This window comes from Hemiscyllium ocellatum, chromosome 12 (assembly GCF_020745735.1).
Source record: "Hemiscyllium ocellatum isolate sHemOce1 chromosome 12, sHemOce1.pat.X.cur, whole genome shotgun sequence".
Lineage (NCBI taxonomy): Eukaryota > Metazoa > Chordata > Chondrichthyes > Orectolobiformes > Hemiscylliidae > Hemiscyllium > Hemiscyllium ocellatum.
In genome coordinates, this window is record NC_083412.1 from 95,032,898 (window position 1) to 95,060,145 (window position 27,248).

At 43.8% G+C, this 27,248-nt stretch overlaps 1 protein-coding gene across 1 annotated transcript; it reads left to right on the plus strand.

Annotated features, from left to right (window-relative positions):
• Nucleotides 1-1,043: 1,043 nt before the first annotated feature.
• LOC132820637 (lysozyme C-1-like) lies at nucleotides 1,044-4,005 on the plus strand. The gene is made up of 2 exons (XM_060832839.1): nucleotides 1,044-1,173; nucleotides 3,740-4,005. The coding sequence occupies exons 1-2, from the start codon at nucleotides 1,044-1,046 to the stop codon at nucleotides 4,003-4,005; spliced, it is 396 nt and encodes a 131-aa protein (XP_060688822.1).
• The last annotated feature ends 23,243 nt before the right edge of the window (nucleotides 4,006-27,248 follow it).

Genomic DNA, 27,248 nt, shown 5'->3' on the forward strand with positions numbered 1-27,248 from the left:
CTTATCCCTATATTCATTGATTCCCTCAGTGTGTAAATTTCCATTTTACCTATACCCCTCATTATGTTATGAACTTTTCCAAGGTTATCGCTCAACCTCCTACGCTCCAGGGAAAAAAGTCCCAGCTTTTAACTCAAATCTTCCATACCCGGCAACATCCTGGTCAATCTCTTCTGAACCCTTCCTATAACAGGGTGACCAGAATTGGACACAGTATTCCAGAAGAATCCTTACCAATGTCCTGTACAACCTCAGGATTCACATGATACCAGGTTATAGTGCAACAGCTGCAAATGTGTTGCTGGTCAAAGCACAGCAGGCCAGGCAGCATCTCAGGAATAGAGAATTCGACGTTTCGAGCATAAGCCCTTCATCAGGAATAAGAGAGAGAGAGCCAAGCAGGCTAAGATAAAAGGTAGGGAGGAGGGACTAGGGGGAGGGGCGATGGAGGTGGGATAGGTGGAAGGAGGTCAAGGTGAGGGTGATAGGCCGGAGTGGGGTGGGGGCGGAGAGGTCAGGAAGAGGATTATTTAAAATCACAAAGCTTTTGGAGCCTTGCTCCTTCATCAGGTGAAGAGATTTCAGTCACTCATAGAAAATAGGAGTAGGCCTTTCAGCCCTTTGAGCTGACTATTCAACTCAGTCCCTGTTCCTGCTTTTACCTCCCTTTGATCCCTCTCACCCTCAGGTCTGTAATTCCTTCTTGAAAACATTCATTGTTTTTGGCCTCAACCACTTTCTGTGGCAGAGAACCTGTCTAACGGTTGACAAATGCATCTCTTGGGCAATGAGAAGTAAAGCTGCTGTATTCAGCCTTCAGAAAGATAGAGGGGAGAGATTAAACAAAGCTGTCCTGGTCCCCCAGCTGTTTATCATCCTTCCCCTAATTCCACAGTCTGATTATCATTAAATCATTGGCACACTTTGTCATTCAAAATGCATTTTCTTTCTCTCATTATTTTCCAGGTTTGTCTTTGTGGAACTTTGTGAGCTGAACATAATATTTCCGTGTCAGAACAGAATCAATTGAGACGGCTGAGCTAATGAGGGCACTCCTACTTCTCAGTCTCCTGTTTATGTCAATAGGTGCCAAGGTCTATGAGAAATGCGAATTTGCTCGGATTTTGAAGGATAAAGGATTAGATGGATTTCACAGGCACAGATTGGCGGACTGTGAGTCTCACTGTTTCATTGCTTTTTCACAAAGCCCAGTGCATTTACGTATCCCCACTCTTTCACCTCATTGCCTGTCACAATAGTGTTCATGTTAGGTTCCTGTCAGTGAGCTAGAGAGTCAATGCACTGTGTGATGTTGGGCTGGGTTATACAGAGCCCCCAGCTACAAGGGGCCAGCCGCTCCCAGGAAGAGAAAGCATGAGAGGAGAGAAGGGGGAAACAGCTGAAAAAGGTTTTACCTTCCTCAGGTCAGTGCATCTCCAGGTCTCAGCACATAAGAAACTTCAGGTAAGCCAAAAATAAAAACAGAAAGTGGCCGAGAAACCCGACAGTTCAGTCAGCCTCTGAAGGCAGAGAAAGCGATTTAGGTTGTGACCTTTCATCAGATCTGATGTTAGCTCCTGTCGTGCTCTGTTTGATCTCTACCTCATCTCTATCCCTCCATTTCCAAATCCATTTCATTAAATTATGTTGACACTGCTTGATGGCATTAAGCTTTTCCAAATGTCTTCCTTGATAATGGACTCTAACTCTTTTTCAATGATGTGGAGGTGCCAGTGTTGGACTGGTGTGGACAAAGTCAGAAGTCACATGACACCTGACGAAGGAGCAGCGTTCCGAAAGTTTGTGATTTCAAATAAACATATTGTACAAGAACCAGGTGTCATGTGACTTCTGTCAATGCATTACGCTATAGTTTTCTACTTTCTGTGTCCCTCCATTCTTGAACAAGGGTGGCACATTAGTGATTTTCCAATCTGCTGGAACCCTCCAAGTACCTTGTGAGTTCTGGAATATTACAACAGATGCTTCCTCTACCTCTGAAGCCACTTCCTTTAAAGCTCTTGAATACAAGCCAGCAGGTCCTGGCAACTAGTCAGTTATTAGTTTGCCAAATATTTTATCCCTCATGATGGTGACTATTGAAGAATTTTGTTCTCATTAGCATTTTGCTTGCATGTTATCTTTCAGGTGCTCATACCATTCTCACTCAAAGTCCAAAACAAAATATTCGTTCAAATCATTTGCCATTTCCCTTTATTAATTCCCGAGAGTTGCATCTTCCAAGAGCCTCACATTCACTTTAGCTACTCTCTTTTTGTAAACTTGCAGAAGCTTTTTCTGTTCGTTTTTATGTTTCTTGTCAATTTAGTTTCACAGGTTTTTTTTCTTCTTCATTGGCCTTTCAGTCATGCATTGCTGGTTCCTTCAAGATTCCCAATCCTTTGGCCTACCGATAATTTTTGTTACTTGATTGCATACTCTCCTTGTCTACCTTTGTTAATCACAGGTGGTACATCCTTCTTAGTTAATCATGGTTTTATACACGAATAAATTTTGGCTAAGTGTTACAAAATATTGCTGAAACATCTGCCACTGCTTATCTGCTGATTTTCCCCTCAGTCAATTTTTCTTGCTTTAGGCAACTCTTTCTCCATATCTCAGTAATTGGCCTCGTTTAGGTTGAGGACACTGGTTTGAGACCTGATGTGCTCTCACTCAAACTGAATTTAAATTTCCACCATCACTACTCCCTAGAGAACACTTAACTATCAAAATAATAGTCAGAGAAAGGCCTGAGGTGCAATGTAACTGAAATCTAAGTGGAGCCACTTTATGACAGAACAACGGAGGGAGCAACAAAACAAAATGAAAGAAGATTTCAACTGCAGGAGATTTGGGGGCCATTGAATAATGTAGAGTTCTACATGTACTGAAAATGTTGTCCAGAGATCCTGAATTAACATTCCAAAAATTGATCTAAACCTTCCTCACAATTTGAGCGATAAAGAGATGGTCGATGAAATAGGATGGTGGATTTAGGTTACAGTGAAAGGATGGGATGAAGCAAAGTAGGAGGAGGCTTACATGGAGTAGAAACACCAGCAGAGACCTTCTGGGCTGAATGGCCCATTTCTGAGCTGGCATATGATGAACACAATAGAAGGAATTCACCAATCACTTTCCGAACTGTGAAGTTGGTGCCCATTTTAGCTGTCACATGACTCCGTACAACATGCATTCACTGTTGACACTAACTGAAGTATAAACAAGAACTTGCAATCACCTGAGAGCTATGGATGGCCAGGCTGTTTGAAACATTTTACAAATGCCAAGTTAACTCGAGTTAAATCTTTGCACAATTTTATCGTTGTGCTGAAAACCAACAACACTGCATTCACTGCAAAATTCCAGAATTGGACGCTGATTTCTGGTTAGGTAGTTTCCTAGTTGCTTTGCATCACCAATCACCTAATTCTGCCAAATAGCCTTTATTTTTCCATTTCCAGATTCAACAAAAACATTGCAAAGTCGGCAAAAGAAAACCTCTCCTGTGAATCTGCTTTTCAGGGCTGCTGCTCGTCTTCATTGCTCATGGAGTTAATTTTCAGTTTCTGGGGATGTCCGAGTAATCATTGATAGTTGGAAAATCTTTCAGCGAGTGCACTAGACCAACTTCTTGTGACTGTGAGCAAACCAAAAAAGTAAAGGTTAAAAGTGAGTCAAACTTGTGTTTGTGAAATATTACAGCCAATCGTGTCCTTGTGCTGTTTAATTTTAGGGGTGTGTATGGCTGACATTGAAAGTGGATACAACACAACGTTAAAAAGATATTACCGCTATCATGGAATAATCACATCAACTAACTATGGGATTTTCCAGATTAATAACAAGGAATGGTGCAATGATGGCACACCTGCATTCAGCTACAATCTCTGTCAAATCAGCTGTAGCAGTAAGTTGACCAACACTACATCCATCTTGTTTTTGTCTTGTACCTGCTGTAGTTCTATGAATAGCACTCAACCTCTGAACCAGAGGATGTGAGTTTAAAGTGTCCTCCAAAGCATAACTGCCAAGGCAGCGTTTCTAGTCCTGCGATACTGATGGAGTGCAGCGCTGTCAGTGGCACAGCCTTATGGACCCTGGTTGCCCTCTCAGGTAGCTGCACCTTTTCAAAGATGAGCAGGAGAGTTAATTTCTCACCATGAACCAACATAATTGAAAGAACAAAGATGATCTGGCCATTAAAATTGCCATATGTGGGAGTTTGTGGTTTGCAATTTGATTACTAAGTTTGCAGCTCCTAAAATCTGAATCAGTCCAAATGTTACAAGACTCGGAAAGTATGCAGGCCTGGGCTGACAAGTGGCAAGCAACATTTGTGCAAGGCAATGACATTCTCAACTACAAGACATCTAACATCTAACTACTGTTACTTGACAGTTAATGGTGTTACCATCACTGTATCCCACACTGTTAACTTCAAGGGGGTTACCATTGACTCAAAACTAAATTGGATTTGCCATATACCGTATATATTCAAGTAATAGTCGATCGCATGTAAATGTCAACCCCCTATTTTTGGCCAAATAACCTGGGATTTTTTTTGTTTATCTCATGTAAAAGTTGACCCCAGTTCTTCACAGATAACAGATCAACGTTTATGAGTGTGTGTGCAGGCCGCCACGTTCCGTTCCAGCTTTCCAACCTGCCGGTTGTTCTGCTCTGCTCCCGGTCTTCCAGTCCTCTGGCTGTTAGTTCCACTCCAGGTGTTTGGAATTACCATAATTCATTTTTTTCCCTTTATTCATTTAGAGATCAATTGCGATTCTGCTAATGATCCGGTATGAATTACAACAGGCATGAGTTTCAGCCTCTCAAAAGTAGTATCCATGTAATAGTTGACCCCCAAAATTTTACCTTAAAAAGTAGTCATAAAAATATGACTATTACTCGAATATGTACAGTAAATACAGGAGCTAAACATTCAGGTCAGACATTAGGAATATTGCAGCAAGAATTCATTCCTGACTCACTAAAGTTTGTGTAAAAAATGAGGTCTGCAGATGCTGGAGATTACAGCTGAAAATGTGTTGCTGGTTAAAGCACAGCAGATTAGGCAGCATCCAAGGAATAGGAAATTCAACGGCCCGAAATGTCGAATTTCCTATTTCTTGGATGCTGCCTAATCTGCTGTGCTTTAACCAGCAACACATTTTCACTAAAGTTTGTCCACTACCTGCAAGGCACAAGTCAGGAGTGTGATAGAATACCCCCCACTTGCCTGGATGGGTGCAGCTCCAACAACGCTCAAGAAGCTTGACACCATCCAGGCCAAAGCAGCCCACTTCATTTACACCATCCCTAACATCAATCCCCTCTATCACCAACGTACAGTAGCAACATCTAGACGGTCAGTAATATGAATACAAAATTAGAGAGGAACTGGAGAAATTAGATTGGGGGAGTTTGAGGATAAATCTTTCAAAGGCCAGTTGATGAGAGTTCAGGACCAGCACATTCCAGTGAGGTCTCACTGGTGAGGCCTTCGAAGACTGGAGAAAGACCAATGTTGGTTGGTTGGTTGTGAAGAACAAGAGGGTTAATCCAGGTAATTTTAGGCTGGTGAGCCTTACATCGTGGTAGGCAAATTATTGGAGAAGACTATTAGGGACTGGGATTCCTCACATTTGGGAAAGAATGGGATGTACAGAAATAGTCAGCATTTGTGCAAGAGTGGTCTTGTCTCAGAAACTGGATAGAATTTTTCGAGGAAGTGACAAAGACGATTGCTGAGGATAGGGATGTCGACATGGACTTTACTAAAGCATTTGACAAGGTTCCTCAAGGTAGTCTGGTCTAGTGGATTAAATCACTTGGAATCCAACTTGGTAAGTTGGATTAAAAAATTGGCTTGGTAACAGGAGACAGATGACAGTTGTGAAGGAATACTGTTTTGACTGGAGCTCTGTGATTACTAGTGTTATGCAAGGTTCAGTGCTGGGACATCTGCTGATTGTAAAATGTATAAATAGTTTTGAATGAAAATGTAAATGGTCTCATTAGTAAGTTCGTAGCTGACACAAACATTGATGGAGTTGTGGATAGTGAGGATGGTCACCAAAGGATACAGTAGGATATTGATCAATTGGCAAGCTGGGTATAGAAATGCCAAACGGGGTTTACTCTAGACAAGTATGTGGTGATGCATTTTGGCAGATCAAATGCAATGGAAAATGTACAGTCAATGACAGGACCCTGAGGAGCATTGGGATCTTGGGATACAAGTTCAAAGCTCCCTGATAGTAATAACACAATTGGATAAGGTGGTAAGGAAGGCACATGGTATGTTTGCCTTCATTGGTTGTGGCATTGAGTATAAAAGTGATATTACAGCTGGAAGGCCACATTTTGGAGTATGGTGTGCAATTCTGGTTGCAACACTACAGGAAGGATGTGGAGGCTTTGGACAGGGTGGGAAAGAGGTTTGGCAGGAGGTTGCCTGGATTGGAATGTATCAGGTATTAGGGCAGGATGGACAAATCTGGATTGTTTTCACTAGAGTGTCAGAGTCTGAGGGGTGACCTGATAGAAGTATATAAGATTATGAGAGGCAAGGGTAGGATGGATCGTCAGAGACCGGAAATGTCAAATATTAGGAGGATTACGTTTGAAGTGAGGGGGGGGAAAGATTAAAGAAGATGTGAGAGGCAGGATTTTTACACAGAGCATGGTAGGTTTCTGGAATGCACTGGCAGGGGAGTCAGTAGAAGCAGAGACAATAGACATTCAGACAGACACAGGTAGGGATTTGAGGGATACAGACCATGTGCAGGCATGTGAGATTAGTTTACAATAATGTTAAGGTCAGCACAGACATGATGGGCCAAAGGGCCTGATCTTGTGCTGTATTGGTGAGGTCAGTGCAAAACAGATAGGGGGGGGGGGAAGAGAGAGAGAGAGAGAGAAACCCAGACACAGCAGTGAACCTGCGCAGTTACTGCCTTTGCTGTTTAATTCATCTATCACTGGACACGAAACTGCATCTGGGAAAATGAACAAACAGTGAAATTCACAACTGAGCATGAAGAACCTGTTTGGGAGAGGTCAGAGCACAGAGACAGGTCAGTGAATGTGGCTTTGGGGGCCTTGCTCTCAGTCAGCAGTAGTGAATATAATGTGTTCTTTCTTGATTATATGTTTTATTGAGATATGTCTCTTGATTGAACATAAAATATAACCATAAGTATTATGTCAGCCTGGAGCAGTGTTTTGTAGAGGAATAAGACAGTGCTATTTTCTTGGTCTGTCGCTTGGAAGTAAAAATGGCCTTTCATAGAGTGATACGCTCTTCTTGTCAGATGTGGCAGTTTAGGGAGAGTTTACGTGTTACTGAGGATTATATCTGCAATAAATGCTGTTGGTTGCGAATCCTATCAGATTTGAATGGAATAGTTGGAGCAACAGTTTGAGGCTATGAGAAACTTACAAGAGCAAGGGGCTGTGATAGATGGCAATTATCGGAGGGAGAAAAGTCGCAGATACAGTCATATAGATGGGTTAACCCCAGGAAAGATAAGAGAGGTAGGTAGGTAGATCTTCTGTGGTTATCCCCATTTCAAACAGGTATGCTGTTTTGGAAAATGTAGGGGTAATGGATTGTCAGTGGAATGTAGCACGAACAGCTAAGTTTCTGGTATTGAGACTGGTTTTAATGCAAAGGTGGGGGGTGTGACCCAGGGAGATGGTGAGGAAAGAGATCAGTCTGAGATTGGTATAGTTGAGACGGGTTCCAAGAGATCGATTGTGTTAGGGGACTTTCTAGTCTGTGGTACAGACAGACGTTTCTGCGGCCAGCAGAGAAAAAGCAGAATGGTGTGTTGTTTCCCTGGTGCCAGGATCAAGGATGTCTCAGAGAGGGTGCAGAATGTTCTCAAAGGGGAAAGGGACCAGCAGGAGGTCATTGTCCACATTGGAACCAACGACACAGGAAGGGAAAAGGTTTGAGATTCTGAAGGAAGAATACAGAGAGTTAGGCTGGAATTTAAAAAAGATGTCCTCGAGAGTAGTAATATCTGATTTACTCCCGGTGCTACGATCTAGTGAGGGCAGGAATAGGAGGATAGTGCAGATGAATGCATGGCTGAGGAGCTGGTGTATGGGAGAAGGATTCACATTTTTGCACCATTGGAATCTCTTTTGGAGTAGAAGTGACCTGTACAAGAAGGATGGATTGCACCTAAATTGGAAGGGGACTAAAATACAAGCAGGGAGATTTGCTAGAGCTGCTTGGGATGATTTAAACTAGTAAGGTGGTGGGGGGAGGGGGGAAGGTGGAGGGGTGAAAACCCAAGGAAATGGTGAGGAAAGAGATCAATCTGAGACTGGTACAGTTGAGAACAGAAGCGACTCAAACAGTCAGGGCAGGCAGGGACAAGGTAGGACTAATAAATTAAACTGCATTTACTTCAATACAAGGGGAAGAACAGGGAAGGCAGATGAGCTCAGGGCATGGTTAGGAACTTGGGACTGGAATATCATAGCAATTACAGAAACATGGCTCAGGGATGGGCAGGACTGGCAGCTTAATGTTCCAGGATACAAATACTACAGGAAGGACATAAAGGGAGGCAAGAGAGGAGGGGGAGTGGCATTTTTGATAAGGGATAGCATTACAGCTGTACTGAGGGAGGATATTTCCAGAAATATTTCCAGGGAAGTTATTTGGGTGGAACTGAGAAATAAGAAAGGGATGATCACCTTATTGGGATTGTATTATAGACCCCCCTAATTGTCAGAGGGAAATTGAGAAACAAATTTGTGAGGAGATCTCAGTTATTTGTAAGAATAATAGGGTGGTTATAGTAGGGGATTTTAACTTTCCAAACATCGACTGGGACTGCCATAGTGTTAAGAGTTTTGATGGAGAGGAATTTGTTAAGTGCGCACAAGGAAATTTTCTGATTCAGTCTGTGGATGTACCTATGAGAAAAGATGTAAAACTTGGGAAATAAGGTAGGGCAGGTGACTGAGGTGTCAATGGGGGAGCATTTGGGACCAGTGATCATAATTCTATTAGTTATAAAAGAGTGATGAAAAAAGATAGACTGGATATAAAAGTTCTAAATTGGGGGAAGGCTAATTTTGATGGTAATAGGCAAGAACTTTCAAAAGCTGATTGGGGGCAGATGTTTGCAGGTAAAGGGAGAGCTGGAAAATAGGAAGCCTTCAGAAATAAAATAACGAGAATCTAGAGAAAGTATATTCCTGTTAGGGTGAAAGGAAAGGCTGGTAGGTATAGAGAATATGGCATGTTGAAAGAAATTAAGGGTTTGGTTAAGAAAAAGAAGGAATCATATGTGAGGTATAGACAGAAGAGATCAAGTATATCCTTAGAAGAGCATAAAGGCTGTAGGAGTATACTGAAGAGGTAAATCAGGAGGACAAAACGGGGACATGAGATAGCTTTAGTAAATCAGGACAATCCAAAGGAATTTTACAAATACATTAAGGACAAAAGGGTAACTAGGGAGAAAATAGGACCCCTCAAAGATCAGCTGCAGAAAATGGGGGAGATACTAAACGAGTATTTTGCATCAGTATTTACTGTGGAAAAGGATATGGAAGATTTAGACTGTCGGGAAATAGATGGTGACATCTTGAAAAATGTCCATATTACAGAGGAGGAAGTGCTGGATGTCTTCAAAAACATAAAAGTGGATAAATCCCCAGGACCTGATCAGGTGTATCCTAGACCTCTGTGGGAAGCTAGAGGAGTGATTGCTGGGCCTCTTGCTGAGATATTTGTATCATCGATAGTCACAGGTGAGGTGCCAGAAGACTGGAGGTTGGCTAACATGATGCCACTGTTTAAGAAGGGTGGTAAGGACAAGCTAGGGAACTACAGATCAATGAGCCTGACCTCTGTGGTGGGCAACTGGTTGGAAGGAGTCCTGAGGGACAGGATGTACATGTATTTGGAAAGGCAAGGACTGATTAGGGATAGTCAATATGGCTTTGTGAGTGGGAAATCATGTCTCTCAAACTTGATTGAGATTTTTGAGGAAGTAACAAAGAGGATTGATGAGGGCAGAGCAGTAGATGTGATCGATATGGACTTCAGTAAGGCGTTCGACAAGGTTCCCCATGGGAGGCTGATTAGCAGGGTTAGATCTCACGGAATACAGGGAGAACTAGCCATTTGGATACAGAACTGACTCAAAGGTAGGAGACAGAGGGTGTTGGTGGAGGGTTGTTTTTCAGACTGGAGGCCTGTGACCAGTGGAGTGCCTCAAGGATTGGTGCTGGGCCCTCTACCTTTTGTCATTTGCATAAATGATTTGGATGCGAGCATAAGACGTACAGTTAGTAAGTTTGCAGATGACACCAAAATTGGAGGTGTACTGGATAGTGAAGAAGGTTACCTTGGATTACAACGGGATCTTGACCAGATGGGCCAATGGACTGAGAAGTGACAGATGGAATTTAATTTACATAAATACAAGATGCTGTATTTTGGGAAAGCAAATCTTAGCAGAACTTATACACTTAATGGTAAGGTCCTAGGGAGTGTTGCTGAACAAAGAGACCTTGGAGTGCAGGTTCATAGCTCCTTGAATGTAGAGTCACAGGTCAATAGGATAGTGAAGAAGGCATTTGGTATGCTTTCCTTTATTAGTCAGAGTATTGAGTACAGGAGTTGGGGGGTCATGTTGCAGCTGTACAGGACATTGGTTAGGCCACTGTTGGAATATTGCATGCAATTCTGGTCTCCTTCCTATTGGAAAGATGTTGTGAAACTTGAAAGGGTTCAGAAAAGCTTTGCAAGGACATTTCCAGGGATGGAGGATCTGAGCAACAGGGAGAGGCTGAACAGGCTGGGGCTGTTTTCCCTGGAGCGTTGGAGGCTGAGAGGTGACCTTATAGAGGTTTATAAAATCATGAGAGGCATGGATAGGGTAAATTGATAACGTTTTTTCCCTGGTGTCAGGGAATCCAGAACCAGAGGGCATAGGTTTAGGGTGAGAGGGGAAAGATATAAAAGAGACCAAATAGGCAACTTTTTCACACAGAGGGTGGTGTGTGTATGGAATGAGCTGCCAGATGAAGTGATGGAGATTGGTACAATTGCAACATTTAAAAGGCACCTGGATGGGTATATGAATAGGAAGGGTTTGGAGGGATATGGGCTGGATACTGGCAGGTGGGACTAGATTTGTTTGGGATGTCTGGTTGGCATGGACGAGTTGGACCGAAGGGTCTGTTTCCATGCTGTACATCTGTATGACTCTGTGACTCTATGACTGTTCAATGTTCCAAGTTCATTGTTCTATGTTCTCAGATTCACTGCAGAAATTCACCAAAGATCTTTAGATAGCATCTCCCAAACTCATGACCATGATCATCTAGAAGACAATGGCAGCGGATACATGGGAACACCATTCCCTGCAAGCTCCCTTCCAAGTCATTCACTATCCTGACTTGGAAATATAGCGCTGTTCCTTCAGCGTCACTGGGTCAAAATCCTGGAACTTACATTTTGGGACTACATCCAGCACATGGATTGTGGTGATTTGAGAAGACAGCTCACCACCAGCCTCTCAAAGTTAGATAAGAATGGACAATAAATGCTGGTCCTGCCAGCATTACCCATGTCCCACGAGTGAATAAAAAAAATTTCCTGCAATGCAAAACTGGCACATTTCAAAACAGTTTGAGAGGCCCTGAAAATGTAAAAGGTGCTTTATGAATGTTTCAGTGTTTCAGTTTCCCGGCCTACAGTGTACGATGGCATGGAGCCTGAAGAGTAGGTTGGGGAAGTGGGCACCTGCCTGGCAGGAACATGGGTCAAGGGGCTCAAAACCAATATTTATTCTTCATCCCTAATTATTCTCAAGAAGGTCATGTGAAGATTCCTGCACTCCAAGGGAGCAGGGACAGCCACAATATCATTAGAGAGAGAACGTCTCTCCCAGGACGTTGACCAAACAACACTAGGGGACATATTTGTATGTCAGGATGACGAGTGGTTTGGGGAGGGTTTGGTGCTAGATTTCAAGTATCTGCCGCCTTTGTCCTTCTAGCTAAGGAAGCAGCTGTCAAAGGAGGATTGGTAAGCTGTTGCAGTGAACTTTGTGAATGATACACCACACTAATCGTGGAACAAATGAATGTGTGAGAAAACCCACCACTGAATTAATCTCAGCAGCTATGGTGAATGTCATTGTAAGAGTCGAAGCATCTTGGCAGCAGTCACCCTGTCGAGAGCTGCAGGTTTTCAGAAAGATCACCTCTCATTCTTCTGAACTCCAATGAGTACAATGCCAATGGAAAGCAAGGTACCTTGGATGTTGGTGACCTGAACTAAAAACAGAAAGCACTGGAAAAACTTAGCAGGTCTGACAGCATCAATAGAGTTTCTACAAATGTGGAAAATGTGGTGCTGCCCCTTCAGCTTGCTTTGAGACCTGTAAGAGAAATATGAGCATGAAAGCAAAGCGGCCTATTGGAATAGGGATTTGTTCTCAGAAGAGCTGATCTATTTTCTGCTATTAACACCTACGCTTTACCTATATCACTTCATGACTGCTATTATTCCCTTGCCTTTCATTCCTTGACCATCTATTTTACTTGCTGTTGCTTCCATCCCTCATCCCCATCCAATAGCATGTCCAATTTGATTTGAGAAATGTCCAATTCAGAATCCTCTGAGCTTGGTTCTTCCTTCCGTGCTGTAATCATTAACACCTTCTCTCTTGCTTTCCTTCCCTATCAAAGTAACTTTGGAGCATATTCACATGAGACACTCTGAGATTCCTTCCTGTTTGGAATATTTATCAAGTTGTTCACCTCACTTAGTTTCTTCTCGATTTGATGAGGTCCACTTAACCTTGTTTTTGAAAGCTCTCCTGTTACTGGAAGTAACACCAATACTTCAGCTCCAATTGCAAAATTGTGAATTTTTGATTTCTTATTCACTTCCTGTTTCATTGTATACTTTGATACTTTTAAATGTTGTCTAGCCAATTCTCCAACTCTATTTAGTCATTCTCTAAAATTTGACAAATACTCTAAATGGGTGGGCTCTGAATTCTGACTTATTAATTTCTCCTTAATCCATTTTAATGGTCCTCTTACTTAGTGCCCCAAAATTAAATCAAATGGACTGAACTTGGTCGATTCATTCAGTGCATCTCTGATCGCAAAAAGTACAAATGGAATCCCCTTATCCCAAACATCTGCATAATCCTGACCATAAGCCCTCAACGTGGTCTTTAATGTTTGATGCCATCTCTCTAGCGCTCCCTGAAATTCTGGATGGTATGTGGCAGATTTGAATTGTTTTATTCCCATGTTATCTATGAATAGTTTGGATGTGAAGTTTGATCCTTGATCTGACTGGATTTCTATTGGCAGGCCGTATCGAGTAAAAAATCTAAGTGGTTCTTTGACAAACCTTTTAGCTGTGATTTTGTGTAATGGGATTGCCTCTGGAAATCTAGTCGACACATCCATTATTGTTAATAAATATTTATTCCCACTTTTTGTTTGAGGTAGGGGAACTACGCAATCAATTAAGAATCTGTGAAAGATTCCTCTAATGCTGGAATAGGTATTAAAGGTGCAGGTTTTATTACTGTCTGAGGTTTTCCAATTGGCTGACATACATGACACATCTGGCAAAATTCAACTACACCTTGCAGTAATTCAATGACAACTTGTACTGTTGAACAGTAAAAATGCCTTTATATTTTAGCCTGTGTTTTCACCCTGAAACGACTTCCAAGTGATAGCTCATGCACCACTCTCATCACCTCCTTTTGAGACCCTACTGGCAAAACAATTTGATGAATCTCTGCCCATTTATTATCTGCTTAAATATTTGATGGTTTCCATTTCCTCATTAAGACATCGTTTGTTCAGTAATAACACGCAGGAATGCATTAACTTTCTTTCTCTGAAAATGCCTTTTGATTTAAGTATTTTAACTCCTCATCTTTCTGTTGTAATTCAATCAGTTTAGTAGTGCTAAAGATACTGGCATGTTCACCTATTTGCTCCTTCTCTATTCCACTTATCTGATCAAAAAAGGTCTCGGATAATACTATGTAAGCTTCCTTATGTGTCTTTTGATCTCTTCTGCTTCAACTTGTGTTTCCGTGATCTTGTGATCACACAATCAGGGAAAATTCCTGGATAAACATTCAGTTGCCTGCATCTCCACTGGCTTTTCAACTAGAGGAGGCAGCACACCTACCGGTGAATCAGCTTTATCATTTGCAAGGACAAATTGTATTCCTGAAGCTGAGAGTTTGCCCAGTACTGCTCCTACAAATTCTCTACGCTTCTCTGGATCCTTTATTAGATTAGATTACTTACAGTGTGGAAACAGGCCCTTCGGCCCAACAAGTCCACACCAACCCGCCAAAGCGCAACCCACCCATACCCCTACATATACCCCTTACCTAACACTATGGGCAATTTAGCATGGCCAATTCACCTGACCCGCACATCTTTGTGACTGTGGGAGGAAACCGGAGCACCCGGAGGAAACCCACGCAGACACGGGGAGAACGTGCAAACTCCACACAGTCAGTCGCCTGAGGCAGGAATTGAACCCAGGTCCCTGGCGCTGTGAGGCAGCAGTGCTAACCACTGTGCCACCTCTAGCATCATTTTACATAACTAAGCACTCTTTATCTCACAATTAATTCCTCTTACCAGAACCTTTTCTGGCAATAGTCCCACATCCTTCAGCTTTAAGACTGAAAGGATTCCTGTGTCCTTTAATATTGCAACCTCTTCACCTACTACTACTGGCCTATGTGAATAAACTTTACCCTAGCATGTATATTTTTTAAGCAAATCTGGCACTTCCTCCTTAATCCACCTCTGATCATCTTGTACACTCTGAGGCAGTTGTCTAACTTCCCTTGAGCTTTTTGCTACTCATCAGGTTTTCCTATATCTGGCTTTCTCTGAACCCACCTACACTGTGTTTTTGTGTGGCCCACTTTATTACAATGAAAACACCTGAGCTTTTTAACTTCTTTGTCCCCCTCAAAGGTTTTTTTTTACCCTGTGGTAGGTGATCCTGATGATCTTCACGGAGATCTACCTTTCCCTTTCCACGTGAGGATTTCTCTTTACCCCAATATCTATCCCTCAGGGACTGAAATTGATTCTGGAAGCCAAACCCTGTTTTATGGGCCTGCTCAAAATCATCAGCCCCTTCAGCTGCTGACCTTGTTGTTTTAACTCTCTGCTCATCCACATGAGTTTGCACTACTTCCTCACTGAGCCTACCGTCAACCTTTATCTCCAGCATTTTAAGCTGACTTCCCTTTTTAAGTGCCAGTTTTTGAAGTTCAAACACTTTTTTTCTTTCTCTGCTCTCTCTTTTTCCCTCTCTTCTGCTTTTAATTGTAACTCAAACTTTAATTTCTGCTGCCCTTTCCTTACCTCTCGCCTCTAACTCAAGCTGCTTCATTTGCAATTGAATTCTTGCCATCTCTATAGATTCTGATGGTTTCTCCAGCAAGTTTAAATGCTGAGCTATTGCTGTAATTATCTCTCATTCCCCCACAGAAGCAAACACCGCCAATTCCAGCTTCCCTGCTAATTCCTGCAGCTTGGTCTTATTCAATTTTTGCAAAATATCCATAGTCACTGCATCCACATCCTGAAACCTTGTGGTGACTGAAAGAGCCATTCCTATTCCAAACTTTGTCTACCCACCCAAACCAACACCCGCAATACAAACACTAACACGGACCACTCACTGTTTACAATCCTGCAGAGAGCCCCCAGTCTGTTATGGGCTCAGCTAGACCACTCAAAACCTTCTTAAACAGGCTGCTCAGACCATAACTTTGCAATTTGTTTCAGTCAGTGTAGTGAAAATTACCCGGATTAATTAGTTAGGTTGGCTCCTAGATTTTAAAACAAACAAAAATTTATTCACAAAATTACACAATGAAACACAAAGAACAGAATAAAGAACCCCTACAGAACGCAGCCCATCCGACGAGAGTGAGTTCTGTCAGGGTTCTTTTTTCTGTTCCAAATATACACAACTGCCCCAATAAGCAAACTCCCTTTAAAAATCATTTTGAATGGATCACATGCTTACAGGTTGAAGTTGAAGGGCAGAGAGAGAGATAGAGAGTTTCCACACAGCTGTCTGTTGAACTTCCAACCAGTTGAAGACTGAACTGACCACTCCCTTCGTGATATCAGCGTTCCGCAAGGACCACTCCCTTCGTGGTATCAGCGTTCCGCAAGGACCACTCCCTTCGTGACTCCCTCGTCAGGTCCACACCCCCCACCAACCCAACCTCCACCCCCGGCACTTTCCCCTGCAACCGCAGGAAATGTAAAACTTGCGCCCACACCTCCACACTCACTTCCCTCCAAGGCCCCAAGGGATCCTTCCATATCCGCCACAAGTTCACCTGTACCTCCACACACATCATCTATTGCATCCGCTGCACCCAATGTGGCCTCCTCTATATTGGGGAGACAGGCCGCTTACTTGCGGAACGCTTCAGAGAACACCTCTGGAACGCCCGGACCAACCAACCCAACCACCCCGTGGCTCAACACTTTAACTCTCCCTCCCACTCCACCGAGGACATGCAGGTCCTTGGACTCCTCCACCGGCAGAACATAACAACACGACGGCTGAAGGAGGAGCGCCTCATCTTCCGCCTGGGAACCCTCCAACCACAAGGTATGAATTCAGATTTCTCCAGTTTCCTCATTTCCCTTCCCCCCACCTTGTCTCAGTCGGTTCCCTCAACTCAGCACCGCCCTCCTAACCTGCAATCTCCTTCCTGACCTCTCCACCCCCACCCCACTCCAGCCTATCACCCTCACGTTGACCTCCTTCCACCTATCCCACCTCCATCGCCCCTCCCCCTAGTCCCTCCTCCCTACCTTTTATCTTAGCCTGCTTGGCTACTCTCTCTCATTCCTGATGAAGGGCTTATGCTCGAAACGTCGAATTCCCTATTCCTGAGATGCTGCCTGGCCTGCTGTGCTTTGACCAGCAACACATTTTCAGCTAAAGAACTGACCACTCTCCTCTCTTTATACAGGTCATTTCTAAAACATGTCCACTTTGGCCTGAAGTCTCATCTGTTTGCACATATAAAAAAGGCCTCTCAAAATCTTTTTCATCTCTGTACCAAACCAGACTGTTCAGAGCCCAGCCCGGTTTATTACCCCTCTGAAACAAATCAAGGACAGAGTCTCCTTGAGCCAAGGAACAGCTTTTAGAAACAAAAAGGGACTAGCTTTGTGATACTATATCCCTGGTCACTGATCCCTCCATCAAGTGGATAAGTTTCTTCCTGTCTACCCTGTCAATGCCCACATAATTTTATCCATCTCAAGCATTGAGGAGAAAGTGAGGTCTGCAGATGCTGGAGATCAGAGCTGAAAATGTGTTGCTGGAAAAGCACAGCAGGTCAGGCAGCATCCAAGCCACAGGAAGGGCTGATGAAGGGCTTATGCCCGAAATGTCGAATTTCCTGTTCCTTGGATGCTACCTGACCTGCTGTGCTTTTCCAGCAACACATTTTCAGCTCCATCTCAATCATGCCCTCCCTTCCAGCTCCTCTGTTCCAAGGAAACCAACACCAGTCTATCCAATCTCTCTTCATAACTCTCCAGCCCAGGCACCAGGAGTAAATCTCCTCTGCACCCTCTCCAGTGCTATCACATCACATTTGGGCGGCACGGTGGCACGGTGGTTAGCACTGCTGCCTCACAGCGCCAGGAACCTGGGTTCGATTCCCGCCTCAGGCGACTGACTGTGTGGAGTTTGCACGTTCTCCCCGTGTCTGCGTGGGTTTCCTCCGGGTGCTCCGGTTTCCTCCCACAGTCCAAAGATGTGCGGGTCAGGTGAATTGGCCATGCAAAATTGCCCGTAGTGTTAGGTAAGGGGTATATGTAGGGGTATGGGTGGGTTGCGCTTCGGCGGGTCGGTGTGGGCTTGTTGGGCCGAAGGGCCTGTTTCCACACTGTAAGTAATCTAATCTAATCCCTCCGATAATGTGGATTCCAGAACTGCATACAATACCCCAGCTGTGGCCCGACCAACATCTCATACAGTTCCGGCATAACGCTCCCTGCTGTTAAACTCTATGCCTCAACTAATAAAGACAAATATCCCATATGCTTTCTTAACTATTTTATCTACCTGTCCTAATACCTTAAGGGGCCAGTAGTCATACAAGGTCCCTCCGATCCTCAGTGTTTCCCAGGGTCATTGATAACAGAGCTGCTGTACTTCAAGGTGAGCATCAGAGTGTCTTTGAAGATTTTTCTTTGTCCTTCCCTGGAACATGGGGCCATCTTAGATTCCAGAAAACAGGATATCCCTGGAAGGTGAGATATTGGTCAACCAAATACAGCTTCTCGATTGTTGTAATGCTCTGTACGTAACTCTCCTTCAGTCACCATTCCTTCCTAGGGAAATCACCTTGTTATTAGAAAAAGATGTCACTGTTGTTTGTGAGGTATCATTGATGTTGGGGGCAGTTAGTTTAGATGGCTGGATTGAGATTCATTGATGGTACCAACAACATTGGTTCAATCCTCACCATGATGGTCCGACCTTCTGAAGCTTACCCTTTGTCTGAAATGCGGTGACCATCAGGTGAAACTGCCACTTGTCCTCTCTTTCTGTTGACACAGTGGGACAAGAGAAACATGCACTTTTTAATGATGTGAACTCTGTTTGAGTCTATCAATTGAGTTGTTTTCTGGGATTGTGTGGCCTGCCCTAATTATCCCCTAACTTCAGCTTGGATCTCTCTAATGACACAATGGTTTTATTATAAAAGAGTAACTAAAAACTAAAAACTAAACTTATTCATTTCTTATTGTAGATTTGCTGGATGATGATATCACTGATGATATTCAATGTGTAAAGTCTGTGGTTGTTACTCAGCTTGGAATGGAAATCTGGTATGTTTTGAGCCCTGCTTTATTATTTAGTTTCTCGCTGCCTCTGTGAACCATGATGACAATTCAATAGGACAGAAACCAGACTTAAAGGGAATGCAAGGTGAAGAGCTAGGGTTCACAGTACAATACATTACCATGGTATGAAGAAAGTCGATTGAATCAGAGAAACGGTGAAATTGAAAGTCTGGGTTGCCTGTTTAGAAGGTGGGAACTGGACAAGGTGATGGAGACCTGAGAATTTTAGGAATAAGTTAGGATATTTTTGTGGTAGAACATGCCTGAGCTATGAAGAATGTCATTGCCTACCATGAGTTCTCTCAGGACGAAAGGGACTAGTGGACATCCATGGAACTTGTAGCCAATGTCGTCAATGTTGGTATTCGGCAAAATTTCTGGTGACTCCTCAGGTTTTTCTCATGGTCATACCAGAGGGTAGAGATTTGAACAGCCGTTCTTGAGAATTTGCACCAGCAAGTTTCAATGCTTGCCTCACTTTCTTAAAAAGGTAGAAGTTTGTTTTCCCAAAAGGGGAGATCCATAGTGCAGCCATTTCTGAGGCAGCGTGCCCTTATATAAATTGCGTTGAACAACTTGATGGGATTGGTTCAGCTTTCTGCTGTTAATATTGTCAGCACATACACAAAGATTATTTGTGATTTTACCCTGCCATCAGATTCACCTTTTAGGTCACTCTGTGGTTAGCACTACTGCCTCACTGTGCCAGGGACCTGGGTTCGATTCCAACCTTGGGCAACTGTCTGTGTGCATTTGTACATTCTCCCTGTGGCTGTGTGGGTTTCCTCCATAGTCCAAAGATGTGTAATTTAGCGGGATTAGAGCTATAGAAATATACACAAGGGAAACAGGCACTTTGGTCCAACTCATCTATGACAACCAGATACCCTCAATTAGTCAAGTCCCATTTGCCAGCATTTGGCTCATGTCTCTCTAAACCCTTCCTATTTATATACCCATCCAGATGCCTTTTAAATGTTGTAATTGTACCAGACTCCATCTCTTCTTCTGGCAGTTCATTCTAGACATGCACCACCTTCTGTGTGAAAAAGTTACCCCATAGGTCCCTTTTTCCCCTCTCACCGGAAACCTACACCCTCTAGTTTTGGGCTCCCCTACCGTATTTACCGTATCGCTGCCACTCATGATTTTATAAACCTCTATAAGGTCACTCCTCAGTCTAAATTGCCCCGTAGTTTGTAGAGATCTATGGTAAATGTGGGATTATAGAGATGGGGTGATGCTGGGTGGGGTGCTCTTCAGAGAGTCAGTGCAGACTCAATGGGCTGAAGGGCCTCTTTCTGCACTGTAGAGGCACTATGAATCCTGGTGGGCCTCAGTGGTGTAAACATACCAGAGATTTGAAGTGACAGCCCCAGTAGAACCAGAATTCTGCACCATTTGGCAGGGAGATAAAAAACCTGGAGAAGCTTGAATCTGGACTTCACTTTAATACCATGCTGTTTACAAACCATAAGGTATAGGAGTAAAAATTAGGTCATTTGGCCCATCGAGTCTAATCCGACATTCAGTCATGACTGATAAGTTTCACAACCCAATTCTCACGTATACTTCCTTGTAACCTTTGATCCCCGTTGATACTCAAGAACCTATCTATCTCTGTTTTAAATATACTCAATGACCAGGCCTCCACGGCCTTCTGTGGCAGTGAATTCCACAGATTCACCGCTCTCTGGCTGAAGAAGATTCTCCTCATCTCCATTCTAAAGAGTTTTCCTTTTATTCTAAGGCTGTGGCCTCTGGTCTTAGGGGGTTTCTCCTGCTAATGGAAATATCCAGGCCTTTCAGCATTCTGTAAGTTTCAAATATATCCCCTCTCAACCTTCTAAACTCTATCAAGTATAGACCCAGAGTCCTCAACATTTCTCAAATGTTCAGCCTTCATTCTCAGGAGTCTCCTTTGGATTCACTCCAGGACCAGTGCATCTTTCCTGAGATGTGGGGCCCACAATTACTCACAATATTCTAAATGTGAGACCCAAAGGGCTGAATGACCTATTTCTGGACTAGAATGGCGTATAGCTGAATGGAATGAACGGAACTCTTCTTGTTCCAAGTCCCTGCTTTTTCCAGCTTTAACAATGTTTTCCATTGCAGGTCTGGCTGGAAGAAGAAATGCATGGGGCGAGATCTCAGTCATCTTCTGGATAGTTGCAGAATGTGAAGACAGAAGAGCCAATGCTCAGCTTTACACTTTGTACCTCACCTCTCACAGCTTCACATTGCCAGTACATTTACATCTCATTAACCTGGACTTGCAGGAGCTGCTAATTAGTCAGGCCTGGGGATCATTTGCTGTTGACCCCCCAACCTGATCAGTGTTTGGAAGGCAGTGTGGGACTGTGAATTTTCATCTGTGGTTCACTGCCATGGAGTTCCTGAATCAGTTCCCCCTTCCTCCTGCTGAGAGAGGGGTGATGGCCTTCAATGAGCTTCAGTGCCACTGGGCTGTACAGGATGAAATAAAACAGTCGACTGACCCGGAAAGACCATCAGATACAGTAGCAGAAGTAGACCATTCAGCCCATCGAGTCAGCTCTGCCATTCAATGAGATCACAGCTGAGCTGGTAATCCTTAACTCCAAATTCCTGCTTTCTCCCCTTTAACCTTGATTCCCTTCCTCAGCAAAAATCTCTGCCGTGGATATTGTATTTGAGACCAGCAACAAAACCTCTCTTCAAGATGTTGCTATTAATCTCACAATTTCAAATGATGAGAGAGTGTGATGGTAAGGGACAGAGTCCCTGAGAAGGTCCATTAACATGCTCCAACCTCACACCAATTCCCTTCATTGTTTGACTTCTGTTTCTGCAATGCATTGAGCTCCTGTTCTGTTTTGATCTGGCTAAGAGAATCACAGAATCATCATAGAATCACTACAGTGTGGAAATAGGCCATTCGGCCCAGCAAGCCCACACACCAACCCCCCAAAGAGTAACTCACCCAGACCCATTCCCCTACCCTATTACTCGATATTTCCCATGACTAATGCAGCTTGCATACACATCCCTGAACACAATGGGACAATTTAGCACAGCCAATTCACATAACCTGCTCATCTTTGGATTGTGGGGGGAAACCGGAGGAAACCCACGCATTTTCCAAACGTTCCCACAAGGATTAGGAAATGAATAAATACAAGAGCATACTCAAATTGTTCAGTGTCCATGTTTTTTTCAATAGCTCCCTGCCTTTTAAATCAAACTTTAGTCATAGTGAGCATTTGAATGCTCTTCAGAATGTTAATCAGGGAATAATCGCTAATCCTAGGATCACATCTTATGTTGTGGTTCTGCTCGCCGAGCTGGAAGTTTTTGCTGCAAACGTTTCGTTCCCTGGCTAGGGAACATCATCAGTGCTGTTGGAGCCTCGTGTGAGGCGCTGCTTTGATGTTTCTTCCGGTATTTATAGTGGTTTGTTCTTGCCGCTTCCGGGTGTCAGTTTCAGCTGCAGTGATTTGTGTCAGTGAAACTGACACCCGGAAGCGGCAAGAACAAACCACTATAAATACCGGAAGAAACATCAAAGCAGCGCTTCACAGGAGGCTCCAACAGCACTGATGATGTTCCCTAGCCAGGGAACGAAACGTTTGCAGCAAAAACTTCCAGCTCGGCGAGCAGAACCACAACAACAGATACCCAAGCTACAAATCTTCAATCAGATTTTAATCACAACTTATGGACTTCTGGACAGGTCAGGTCACACAATCACAAAGTTTTACAGAACAAAATGAGGCCATTTGACCCATTGAATGGGTACTAGCTCTCCATTGGAGCATCATTACCTTGTGCTATTCTCCTGCCTTTTCCTTATGCCTTTGTAATAATTAGTTACTGCACTCTTGATTGACTCGACTAAATCTGATAAAAGCATACATCTGTTCCAGATCCAAGCCACTCTTGGGAAAATGTTATTTTTTTCTCACATTACACTTTCTTAATTTCCAACCTATGTTCTCTTGTTCTTAGACCATAAGACATAGGAGCAAAAATTAGGCTATTCAGCCCATCTAGTCTGCTCTACCATTCAATCATGGCTGACAGGTTTTTCAACTGAAAATGTGTTGCTGGTTAAAGCACAGCAGGTTAGGCAGCATCCAAGGAACAGGAAATTCGACGTTTCGGGCATAAGCCCTTCATCAGGAATTCCTGATGAAGGGCTTATGCCCAAAACGTCGAATTTCCTGTTCCTTGGATGCTGCCTAACCTGCTGTGCTTTAACCAGCAACACATTTTCAGCTGTGATCTCCAGCATCTGCAGACCTCATTTTTTACCTGACAGGTTTTTCAACCCCATTTTCCCACTTTCTCCCTGTAACCTTTGATCCCCTTGGCAATCATGAACTTCTCCATCTCTGTTTTAAATATACTCAATGACCTGACCTCCTCAGCCTTCTGTGGCAATGAATTCCACAGATTCTTGATCCTTTTCTGAGCAATTTCTACCTATTCTGGTCTCCCTCCTATAGGAAGAATGTTGTGAAACTTGAAAAGGTTCAGAAAAGCTTTACAAGAATGTTTCCAGGGTTGGCGGATTTGAGCTAAAAGGAGAGGCTGAACAGGCTGGGGCTGTTTTCCCTGGAGCACCAGAGGCTGAGGCGCTGAGTTTATACAGGTTTATAAAATCATGAGGGGCATGGATAGAGTAAACAGATTTTTCTCTGGGATGGGGGAGTCCAGAACTAGAGGGCATAGGTTTAGGGCGAGAGGAGAAAGATATAAAAGAGACCTAAGGGGCAACTTTTTCACACAGAGGGTGGTACGTGTATGGAATGAGCTGCCAGAGGATGTGGTGGAGGCTGGTACAATGACAACATTTAAAAGGCATCTGGATGAGTATATGAATAGAAAAGGTTAGAGGGATATGGGCCCAATGCTGGCAAATGGGATGGGATTAAATAAGGATATGTGGTCGGCATGGACAGGTTGGATTGAAGGGTCTGTTTCCATGCTGTACATCTCTATGATTTAAACCCTAAGGCCTTTTATAGGTATATCAGGAATAGAAGAATAACTAGAGTAAGTTTAGGGCCCATCAAAAATAGTAGTAGAAAGTTGTGTGTGGAATCTGAGGCCAGAGGGGAAAAGCTCAATGAATACTTTTTGTGAGTATCCACATTGGAAAAAGGCAATGTGAGTGAGAATATGGAGATACTGGCTGTTGAATTAGATGGGATTGTGGTTGACAAAGAGGAGATTTTAGCAATTTTGGAAAATCTGAAAATAGATAAGATCCCTGGGCCAGATGGGATTTACGCTTGGATTCTCTGGAAAGCTAGGGAGGAGAATGCAGAGCTTTTGGCTTTGATCTTTATGTCATCATTGTCTACAGGAGTAGTGCCAGAAAACTGGAGGATAGCAAATGTTGTTCCCTTGTCTAAGAAGGGGAATCAGGACAACCCTGGTCACTGTAGGCCAGTGAGCCTGACTTCCGTTGTGGGTAAGATGTTGGAAAAGGTTCCAAGAAATAAGATTTATAATCATCTGGAAAGGAATAATTTGATTAGAGATAGTCAACATGGTTTTGTGAAGAGTAAATCATGCCTAACTTAGCGAAAGTGGGTCATCTTCCGCCTCGGGACCCTCCAACCCCAGGGCATCAATGTGGACTTCACCAGTTTCCTCATTTCCCCTCCCCCACCTTACCCTAGTTCCAACCTTGCAGCTCAGCACTATCCTCATGACCTGCCCATCTGTCCATCTTCCTTCCCACCTAACGGCTCCACCCTCCTCTCTGACCTATCACCCTTACCCCCACCTCCATCCATCTATTGCACTCTCAGCTACCTCCACCCCAGCCCCACCCCCTCCCATTTATCTCTCTACCCCCGAGACTCCCAGCCTCATTCCTGATAATGGGCTTTTTTCCTGTTCCTTGGATGCTGCCTGATCTGCTGGGCTTTTCCAGCACTATTCTAACCATGCCTAACTAACCCTATTGAGTTCTTCGAGAAAGTGACAAAACAATGTTGATGTCGTGTATATGGACTTCAGTAAGGCGTTTGGTAAGGTTCCATATGGTAGGCTATTGTACAAAATATGGAGTTTCGGGATTGGAGGTGATTTAGCGGTTTGGATCAGAAATTGGCGAGCTGAAAGAAGACAGAGGGTGGTGGTTGACGGGAAATGTTCATCCTGGAGCTCAGTTGCCAGAGGTGTACCGCAAGGATCTGTTTTGGGGCCACTGCTGTTGTCATTTTTATAAATGATCTGGATGCGGGTGTAAAAGGATGGGTTAGTCATTTTGCGGATAACACAAAGGTAGGCAGAGTTGTCAATAGTGCCAAAGGATGTTGTGGGTTACATAGGGAGATGGATGAGATGCAGAGCTGGGCTGAGAAGTAGCAAATGGTGTTTAATCTGGAAAAGTGTGAGGTAGTTCACTTCGGAAGAAGTAACAGGAATTCAGAGTATTGGGCTAATGGTAAAATTCTTGGCAGTGTAGATGAACAGAGAGATCTCAGTGTCCAGGTGCATAAATCCCAGAAATTTACCACCCAGACGGATAGGGTTGTTAAGAAGGCATATGGTGTTTGATTAGATTCCCTACAGTACGGAAACAGGCACTTCGGCCCAACAAGTCCACACCGACCCTCCGAAGAGTAACCCACCCAGACCCATTCCCCTACCTTACATTTACTCCTGACTAATGCACCCAACACTATGGGCACTTCAGCCTGGCCAATTCACCTCACCTGCACATCTTTGGATTGTGGGAGGAAACCAAAGCACACCCACGCAGATACAAAGAGAATGTACAAACTCCACACAGACAGTCGCCCGAGGCTGGAAATTGAACCCGGGTCCCTGGCGTTGTGAGGTAGCAGTGTTAACCACTGCGCCACCGAGCAATGCGTGCATTGATATATAATGGTAGGGGGATTGAGTTTCAGAGCCACGAGGTCATGTTTCAGCTGTACAAGGCACTGGTAAGGCCGCACCTGGAGTATTGTGTGCCATTCTGGTCACTGCATTATAGGAAGGATGTGGAAGCTTTGAAAAAGGTTCAGAGGAGATTTACTAGGATGTTGCTTGGTATGGAAGGAAGGGCTTATGAGGAAAGGCTGAGGGAACTAAGAGGAGAAGGTTGAGTGGTGACTTAGTTGAGACGCATATGATAATCAGAGGGTTAGACAGGGTGAACAGTGAGAACCTTTTTCCACAGCTGGTGAAGGCTAACACAAGGGGACATGGCTTTAAATTGAGTGATGGTAGATGTACGACAGACATGAGGGGTATTTTCTTTACTCAGAGAGTAGTAGGGGTGTGGAACGGCCTGCCTGCAACAGTAGTTACTTGTTGGTATTAAGGGCATTTAAATGGGCATTGGACATGTATTTGGATAATAATGAAATGGTGTAGGCTAGGTGAGCATCAGATGAATTTCACAGGTCAGCGCAACATCAAGGGCCAAAAGGCCTGTACTGCGCTATAACAATCTATCTTCTATGTTCATGAAGCCTCTATCAAATTTCATCATAGCCTTCTTCGCCTTAGGGAGAACAGTCTTAAATTAGATTAGATTCCCATTAGATTAGATTAGATTCCCTACAGTGTGGAAACAGGCCCTATGGCCCAACCAGTCCACACCGACCCTCTGAAAATTAACCCACCCAGACCCATTTCCCTCTGAACGGTGTACCTAACACTATGGGCAATTTAGCATGGCCAATTCACCTGACCTGCATATCTTTGGACTGTGGGAGGAAACCGGAGCACCTGGAGGAAACCCACACAGACACGGGGAGAATGTGCAAATTCCACACAGACAGTCGCCAGAGGCTGGAACCGAACCTGGGATCCTGGTGCTGTGAGGCAGCAGTGCTAACCACTGAGCCACTGTGCCGCCCCCAAATTCTTCAAACTATCCTCAGAACTGATGTTGCTCATTCCTGGAGCCCTTCTTGTCCTCCAGGAATGGCTCAACTTCTGCAATCTCTCTTCAGTGCCTTTACATCGCTCCTCTAGTCTTGAACTCTCAACTGAGCACAATCCTCCTGCTGAGGTCTAACCAGTGTCGTTGTACAAGAACCACCTCACCTCCTTGCTCCGGTACCCTGTGCTCCTGTTAATAAAGCCGAGAACATCGTATGTTTTCCTTCCTCCTCTCTCCAACTGTGCTGCCACTTTTCGTAATCTGTCACATGTACACCCAGTCCCTCTACTCCTGCACCTCTTTCAGAATTGTACCCCCTATTTTTATCTTATTTGTCCAATGAGGTGGAGGCAGATACAATTACAACATTTAAAAAGCATCTGGATGGGTATATGAAAAG

Excerpts from the sequence above, each read along its gene's own strand:
- LOC132820637 (XM_060832839.1), top strand. The coding sequence starts at position 1,044 with ATGAGGGCACTCCTACTTCTCAGTCTCCTGTTTATGTCAATAGGTGCC. Across the intron at positions 1,174-3,739 it reads CAGGCACAGATTGGCGGACT|GGGTGTGTATGGCTGACATT; the intron begins GTGAGTCTCACT and ends GTTTAATTTTAG.